This window comes from Delphinapterus leucas, chromosome 15 (assembly GCF_059928025.1).
Source record: "Delphinapterus leucas isolate spDelLeu-1000000601 "Yukka" chromosome 15, BTC_Dleu_Yukka2, whole genome shotgun sequence".
NCBI lineage: Eukaryota > Metazoa > Chordata > Mammalia > Artiodactyla > Monodontidae > Delphinapterus > Delphinapterus leucas.
In genome coordinates, this window is record NC_143143.1 from 23,025,575 (window position 1) to 23,034,912 (window position 9,338).

Sequence of the window (9,338 nt, forward strand, 5' to 3'; positions counted from 1 at the left end):
CAAGGAAGATCTTAGACACAGAATCTCTAATGGAGGCAGCTGCAGTGACATATTGAAGTCTAGTGACTTAGGTTTTTGTCTCATCCCTGTGACCCTGCTCAAGTCCCTTCATTTCTCAAAGCCTTACCTTTTTATTTTAAACTCCGTTAAGTCCCTATTTTACTCCAAGCATACTGCCTTAGGGCCTCCCTTCCTGGCTGCCTTGTCCTTGGCCCTCTCTCCTTCCTTAGTACAGTCTTAGCCCACCCAGCTATGCAAAAAGAAATCTGCTCCATCTGCAAAACTGTCAACAGTGATGTTGAATCCACTGCAAAGGCCTTCCTCATCTAGGATCTCATTTGAGCCCTACAAAGGCCCTGTGAGTTAGTCAAGGATTATCTGCTCCATTTAACAGATGCAGAAACTGAGGCTCAAAGTGGTTGTGTGATGCCCTTTAAGTCACATCATTAGCAGCAGAGGTATGACTGGCCCCGGTTCTGGTTCTGGTTCTGGTTCCAGTGCCTTTCCTTTCCCCCTCCCTGATTCATGACAGTGTCTGATGCTCACCAGCCATCAGTGCTGTTTTCGTGTAAGAACCTTTCAGTTAGGTTGGGGCCCGGGTGATACTCACAGTAACCACAGCTTCTTGTTTGACTTTATATCCTTCTGGAAAGGGAGGCAGCTCAGCTTCATACTCTGAAGGGAGTGGGGGGGAAAAAAACCCCTCAATTCCATACTTCATTACAGCTTGTGGATAATTCCCTTTCCTCTGAATAAATTTTATTTTGGTTGGTGGTTTTCAAAAATGAAAAAACAATTGGCCATTACAGGGTGTTTATTTAAAATGGGTAAGAGATGATTCTTCTCTTGCATGAAAGACTTCAGGCTTTATGTAAGAGTTTGAGACTCTTCCCAAGAAGGTAGATTTAGATCTTGCCCACCGAATTACAACTACAAGGGATAAAAAGAGGAAGAAAATGAGGAGGGTGGCTAAGGGAAGACACCAATAGCATACAGGAAGGAGAGGGGAGAAAAAGAAGAGGAGAATGTTACGTATAGGGGGGCAGAATAAAAGAGACAGAGGCAAGATGAGCCATCTCAGGCAGACGTGGGGATGGGCGTGAAGTTAAGGCTGCCAGATTGGGGTATACGGCTGGAAAAGCAATCCCGTAAACCCTTGCTAGTCAAAGCATTGCCCAGGGACCAGCAGCATCGGCATCCCTGGGGAGTTAGAAATGCAACATCTCAAGCCCCACCCCAGATCTGCTGAATCTGAATCTGCATTTTAACGAGACCCCCAGGTAACCTGCATGCAGTTAAAATTGGAGAGGTTCTACTGTAAGCTCCAGTAAGTTTCCATCTTGGCTGTACATTACAATTACCCGGGAGATTTTTGAAAATGCTAATATCTTGGCCCGACCCCAGAAATTTTGATTCAGTAGGTTTGGGGCAAGAGGCTGGGAATCAATATTTTAAGTCCTCCAGCTGATTCTAACATGCAGTGAGTTGGAGAACAATTGCCAGGTTTCAAGACTGATCACTGTCAACCTGCTGGGGAGCTTAATGCAAAGAATATTCCACGTAAGTTCTACAGCGTAACAACAACTATTGCTGAGAGACAGCAAGAAAATGCCCATGACTATATTGGTTACACCCCTAAGGGAAAGACTGGTAAAAATATTTCTGGAAAGGTCAATGTTTCAAAGGCAATTGCATAGTTGCTTTGCAGTGATGAGGGAAAACAAAGTTTCTGGGTGAGATGGGGTTGATGCATTTGTACTGGAGGCAAGTTTTATTCCATTACCTCGTTCCTTATCAGGTGGTAGAGCAATTCTCAACTTTTTTTTCAATTCCTAGGTATCAGGTTGGGGACTAGTATGTCAGGATGCAGGTTTTAAGCAATTTTGATTCCCAATACTAGCTAGAATAGGTTTCTAGTGCTATGTAACAAGTTATCACAAACTTAGCAACTTAACACAAATTTATTATCTCACAGTTCCCAAGGGTCAGGAGCCTGGGTATGGGTCAGGGTCTCATCAGGCTGAAATCGTGTTGGCCATGGCTGTGATCTCATCTGACGGCTGGGGTCCTCTTCCAAGTTCACTGATTGTTGGTGGGATTCAGTTTCTTGTGGATGTAGCTCTGAAGTCCACATTTTCTTTTGGGTTGTTATGGGGACTGCTCTCAGCACCAAGAGGCTGGCCACCCTCAGGTCCAGGCAGCTCACTCTTGGATATTTGCTACTTCAAAGCAACAGTAGTCTCTTCTGCTTGAACCTCTCTGACTTCATTTAAGGGCTCACCTGATTAGGTCAGGCCCACCTACAATAATCTTCTTAATTTAAAGTCAATTGAGGGAATTCCCTGGTAGTCCAGTGGTTAGGACTGTGAGCTTCCAATGCTGGGGTCCTGAGTTTGATCCCTGGTCGGGGAATTAAGATCCCACAAGCTGTGCAGTGTGGCCAAAAAACAAAACAAATAAACAAAAAAACCTACAGATTCAATTAGAAAAAAAAAATAAAGTTATCTGATTACACACTTTAATTACATCTGAAAAATCCTTTGACAGCAGTGCCTAAATTAGTTTCTGATTGGATAACTGGGAGCTATGTGCACTAGAGGCAGGAATCTTGGGGGCCATCTGAGAATTCTGCCCACCACAGCAACTCTAGCTCTACCACTTTATTCTTTCCTCTCAAGCAAAAATGTAAATTCACCTTCTTCCCCCAACACACTGAGAATCACCAACACGGTGTGAAAACTATTCGTTTGGATTTAAGATACATATACATTTATAGCTTTGATTACAAAAGCAATACATGCTTATTATGAGAAAAATTCCAAATAATACGGAGATGGCTTATGTAGACTCTAAGTCATATCTAATCCCATTACAACCCATAACCATTGCTGGAATTGGCATAGATTCAACCAAAACTTTTTCAATGCATTTACTAACATTTGTATATAATTCACAAATACATTCATTCACTTTAGATCTCCAAGACTAGCTCAAATCACCCAAGCATAGAACTTGATAACACTGTGTCCTTATTCTGCATAACTCATATTAAGTCTTACCCTTATTTGAAATTTGTAAAAAGTAATGAGTATCTCTTCTAAAAGACTGTGTTTTTTGGGAGGGGGTGGGATGTGGATGTACCTGGGTCTGTTTGTGCTCACCATCACATTCCCAAAGAATATGAAGCTGAATGAATGTACTTTTTTTTTTTTAATTTAAATTTTTTGGCTGCACAGCATGTGGGATCTTAGTTGCCCGACCAGGGATCAAACCCACGTCCCCTGCATTGGAAGTGTGGAGTCTTAATCACGCTTGGACCGCTAGGGAAGTCAGAAGCTGAATGAATGAAGTAATGAATGAATGAACAAAACAAACACTACAGCAAGTTACTTTTGACTCTTTATCAATTAATTCATCCATATTTATTGAGAGTCCACTATGTGCCAGAATCCATTCTAGGTGCTGAATCATGGAGCTCGTTCAATGCTGCTACTATATGATGTGCTTCATTTATTTAACCAGTGTACTCTTAGTGGGCTTTTAGGTTGCTTCCAATTTTTCACTATTACAAACAATGCTGTTGTAAGCATATTTATACACACATCATTGATCAGAAAGGAGGTACTTTTGTAGGATTAACTCTTAGATGTGGAATTGTTCTTTCAAAGAAAAAAATAATTTAAAATTTGGGCCAAATTGCCAAATTTTCCTCCAAAAGATTTATAATAATTCACACTCCTAATAGTAAGTCTGCCTGTTTCTCTAGGGTATAACTGATCTCATACATATTTAAAATGATACTTTACTTTTATTTATATTTCTTTAATTATGATTTATTTGCCATTTATATTTTTCCCAATGAGAAATTTGATGGAAAATATACAAACTTTTTCATCCTACAACCACAAAAGATATACAGTTATATGATTATGTAGAAGTATGGGAAAATACATTTGCCTCAGGACAATCTGATGTGTTTTTTATTTCAAGCCTCTGTAAGATTTAAGAGAATCTGGCATATTTGAGAATTTGTCACTGTCACCTTGCGATTTCAATTTAAAACATATAATTGATTACAGACTGATGCTTTTTACATTGAAAGCCATATAATTTTGCATGAATTTAATAAAGTTTGTAAAGAGTACTGAAGAAAAATTTGCTGGTTTGGCACTAGAAATTCTTAAGAAAATCAGGTATATTAAATTTCCAAATGTTTACAATCTTTTCGTTACCTAAGCTTGTAAACTGGATTCCAGGTGTCCCCCACTTTTTGAAAGTTTGCTTTACGCACTTCACTTTTACAAAAGACCTACAATAGTACCTGTTTTCGCTAACCAAGAGAAATCCAAAGGGCATTTTTGCTTTAACAGAAAAGGTGAACAGTGAAAAGAGCGATCAGCGGTTTTTTTGCAGCGAACTGTTACGGAGGAAGTGTGTATTCCGAGCAGTGGAGTGGCACTGCCAAGCTCCTTCCCCTGGAACTACACTCAGCATCTCAGCATCACGCCACCACAGTTTTGAACTGTCTGTGAACATCTGTACTTTTTCTCGATTTATTCTGTGCATCCTTTAGCAAGATGTGTCCTAAGGTAATCACTTCTTTGCTTTATGCCATTTTGGCTTACGAAAGTTTTCACAGGAACTCTCTACTTTTGGGTAGCAGGGAGAACCTGTAATTGGTTAGGGGAATTTAATGTTATATGCATTTTAAACGAACATTAATCTAAGAACAAGTAAACGTAGTTGTTCATTTTATACAACAAAGGCAACATTATGTAAGAGGCAGAGCAGAAAGAACCTATAACCCTGTTGGGGGAACAGAGCCCTTGTGCTCAAATTGGAACCTCCCCGCCGCCATGCTCCAGGCACGTGAGGTGATGAAATGTCTTTATTGCTCAGGCCACTATTAGTTGGGTTTTCTGTGATTTGCAGCTGAACATGTTCCTAAATGAAACAGCAATTAAAATGCAGTGTTCACCAACAGTGGCCTATTGGAAAGGGATGAACCAGGAAGATGGAGGCTGGAAGTGAATCTAACGAACACTTAGCCAGCATATACTACGGCAAGGGGATGTACAAGGTGCTGGGGGGACAGATGAAGAAGGCAGAAGAGCTTGTGTCCTGGTGAGGGGATGGACAGTAAGAGCCAGTGGTTATAAGATGTGAAGTGATGCCGTAGAGGGCTGCACTCAGGAAGCACCAAGGAGGGGCTTCAAAATCAGCGTGAAGAATAACAGAAGGCCTTCCAGAAGAGGGGCCACTTCTGAGAAGAGGGGCCACTTCTGAGAAGGCAGAGATGTTCCAGTAAGAGGCAAAGCTTGTGCAAAGGTGCGGAGGAATGGAACAGTGTGGTGTGCTGGAGGAATAGTTTCTTATGGTTAAAGGTACACAGCACAGGACAGTGATACTATGCCTTGTCCCTTGCCTAGAGAGTGTATTTAAACTGCAGAGCTTAGGGACTCACCCCCAAGGAGTGGGGTGAATCATCACACCACAGGAATCTGCGCTTCAGCAAGTATCTGGGATGTCGTGATGAGGGAGCTCCAGGTCTACACTTTAGGCACACTGCTATGTCGCTTAAGGGCTTGAACTTGAGTGCCACACACGAGTTGCAGTCCGGTTCTACCACTTACTTTGGACAAGTTTCCGAAGCTCTCTATGCCTCAATTTCCTTATCTGTTTAAACCACCAAGTTACTGAGAGGTTTAAACAAGGGGAAAAGCAAGCACCTAGCACAGTGCCTGGCACATAAAGGGCAGCTCAATAAATGTTAGCCATTAGGATGATTTGGACAAATGGTAGGCGATGAATCTAAAAAAAAGAGACAGAGACCAAATCATTAAAGGGCTTAGGTGTTAAGCTAAGAAGTTTATGTTTACCATGAAAGCTGTAAAAATCATTGTAGGTCATGGCATGATGTGATCAGATTTGAATTTGAGAGAGGTTCCTGTAGAAGACAGTCTGGAAGGAAGCCTTCCCCAACTAAAAAGCTACAGCAGCAATCCAAACAGGGAGTGGTAAGGGCCATGAGAACTAGGGGCTGAGGAGTTGGGGGTTACAGGAGATGTTGAGCCGGTAGGATCTACAGGGATTGGAGAATGAATGTAGGAATCATGGAAAGTGAAAGGGAAGCATGCAAGACGAATTTGATTTCTGGACTGGGCAGTGGAGTTTATGATGGAGAGTAATTGTTGGTGTTTAGAACAGTGCCTGGGGTCATGCCTGGTCTAGCAGTTAAAATAACTCGCCGCGCTGGTAGATATGATGATTCATGCATGAGAATGATTTCACTGAAGCCATGAAGTAGGAGCTCATGGGTTAATAAGGGAATGGGAATGACAGTGGTGCGAACACGAATTCTTTCCAGAAGCTTGGCTAGAGAGGGTACGAGGGATAGACAAGAGCTAGATGACAGGGGTCAAGGGAGAGGTTTTCACCAAGATGACTGACTAGAGGATGCTTAGACGGAAAAGCCTGTAGAGAAGTTAAAGATGTTGGAGAGGTGAGTGATAGAGCAGGATCCTGGTATAGCGAGAGGACGGCACCAAAGCACAGATGCAGGGCTGAGCTGTGCGGGTAGTGGGATAAATACTTCTTCCATATGAGCAGATGCAAATATGTTTGTTGGTATCAGGAAGCTGGAGGATTCCCTCCCCACTCTTGATCGCCTGACTATTCTCAGTGAATGCCTCCTCCTCCTCCATCTGCCAAGTGGTATCACGCCAAGTCAGAGGAGTGGAGTAAAAACTAGGGACTAGGGAGAAGGCACTTATGGATGTTGACCAATAAGCACTGCTGAGAGCCACCTGGTGTCACTTTTCTCCAGCTGTGCTCAGCTGCTGTGCTGGGGGAACAAGCATTGATTCAGAACTGGACCATGTTGTTATCTGGCAGGTGGGAAGAAGGGACCTGATTTCACAACAGCACTGAGCGCTGAGGCCAGAGACTAGTGTTTGGAGTGATGAACCAACGGCAATAATAAGGATGCCGATGGCAGTAACAGCAGCAATATCAGAATAAAAGACTGTAAGCTCCAAATACTTTGAATCAGTCCTGGTTAAAACCATAGTTAAAAGTCATTGTCATAAGCAACTACAAGACTTGATTAGAAGCCTTGGCAGGAAAGACGTTTATTGATACTAATACAGGTGCTTTTGAGAATAAAAAGCCCTAGGTTAGTTATCACTGGAAAGATGAGAAAACTGAAGAACATTCACAAGTAAGTTACCATATGCATGCGCGCGCGCGCGCGCACACACACACACACACACACACACATAGAGCACTAGCCAGGCAGAATAAAGGTCTTAATAATATCTATTCTGTATCTCATTTTCCTGAAATTGAGTTTCTGATAGGTCTGTTTGCTGTGATAATTTGCTTTTTAAATGGAAATATCCTAAAAGAATATAATACTTAACCTCAAACACAGGATTATTACAAAGCCTGTTTTTCATGTTTCTGTGAGAAACTGAACTTACTACATTTGTTATAGAAAACTGCATTTGTTAGAATGTTTGTTTTAAGAAACTGGGTCTATCATCCAGGTTATAATAATCATTACAGTGCCTGTGTGTATAAATTCACCATCTCTGACCTCATAAACTTCATTTTGTAACTCTATCACTTTGTAAGTGGCATCAATTCACTTGCTTTTCAGAGCAACAAAACCCTTTGTCTTTGCTTTCTCCCTACAGGCCTGTTTGAGAAAAATAAACTCCATGATTCTAAAACAAATGCAAAGCATGTTTCTTTGTCAACAATAACGAACATTTATTGAGCACTTTCTAAATGCCAGGCTCTGTGCAAGCACCTTTGCATACATTATCTTATTCCAGCCTCACAACAGCCCTGTGAGGTAGGTACAAGGATTATCCCCTCTTAGAGATGAGGTTGAACAGCTTCCTCGACAAAACACTACTAGTCAATTGTATTATGAAGAGCTGTTTGGCCTGGAGAAGTGAAAGCTCTGGGGAAAATACAGCCACAATAACAACCTTCTATTTGGGTGTTTTCATAATGGTAGAGTGACTAGCAACTTGGATCATAGCACCAGGAGGGTAAGGAGCAAAGGGTAGAAGTTACAAGGAGAACATTCAAGATGAAAAAGGTTTTTCTAGGTATAATGCAATACAGGAGAAGGAATTCAAGCACTGGGTAGGAGTTGAAATAGATGGCCTTCCAGAGCATCTATCAACTCTGAGTCCATTATTCTCTTCTTCCTTTGTATTTTCCACTTCTCTCAACTCATGGCTCTCTCTCACTCTACCTAGTCCCATATACTGGTACATTCAGTCTCTCCTCCATTCAACAAACATTTACTGACCTGCACTGTCCAATACAGTGGTCACTAGCCACATGTAGCTGTGTAAGTTTATTAGAACTTATTAGAAGTAAAACAAAAAATTCAGTTATAAAATTGCATTAATCACATTTCAAGTGCTCAATACCCATGTGTGGCTATTGGCTACCATATTTGAAAGTTCTATTGGACAGCGCTGTTTCAGACAGTTGAAGTAATGATGGTAGCCACAAGAATGAAAAATCTGAGTTCCTGACCTCAAGGAGTTTACAATCTTAGCGAGGAAAAAAACCACCCAGCATTATTAAGAGCAATATACACTGAGCTCTTGGTGTAAATCGGGCACTTTGCTAAGCCCTTTCTGAAGTGCCCCTTTAGCTGCATCCTCCTAACACCTTAAAATAGGTGCCATTATTATGCTCACTTTACCGAGGATAAGTAAAATACAGGTATACCTTGTTTTATTGTGCGTCACTGTATTGCACTTAGAACGTACTGAGTTTTTTACAGATTGAAGGGTTTGTGGCAACCCCGCATCAAGCAAGTCTATTAGTGCCATTTTCCCAACAGCATTTGCTCATTTTGTGTCTGTGTCACATTTTGGACATTCTCAAAATATTTCAAACTTTTCCATTATTATTACATTTGTCATGGTGAACTGTGCTGTTTGACATTAGTATTGCAAAAAGACTACAACCCACTGAATGCTCAGATGATGGTTAGCATTTTTTAGCAATAAAGTATTCTTATTTATTTATTTATTTATTTATTTTTGACCACACTGCAGGCCTTGTGGGATCTTAGTTTCACGACTAGGGATTAAATCCAGGCCCTCAGGGCCCTGGGCAGTGAAAGCACGGAGTCCTAACCATTGGACAGCCAAGGAATTCCCCAACAATAGAGTATTTTTAAGCTAAGGCATATACAGTGTTTTTTAGACATAATGCTATTGTGCACTTAATAGACTGCAGTATTGTGTAAACATAACTTTTATATGCACTAGGAAACCAAAAAATTCCTGTGAGTCGCTTTATTG

At 41.2% G+C, this 9,338-nt stretch overlaps 1 protein-coding gene across 1 annotated transcript in view; it reads right to left on the minus strand.

Annotated features, from left to right (window-relative positions):
* Positions 1–9,338, minus strand: part of IQCK (IQ motif containing K) — a 128,927-nt gene that overhangs the window by 118,857 nt on the left and 732 nt on the right. Inside the window, exon 2 of the mRNA XM_089896084.1 lies at positions 611–2,470. Within this exon, the coding sequence (XP_089752210.1) occupies positions 611–721 (111 nt within the window). The 5' untranslated portion in view covers positions 722–2,470. The remainder of the gene's footprint in view (positions 1–610; positions 2,471–9,338) is intronic.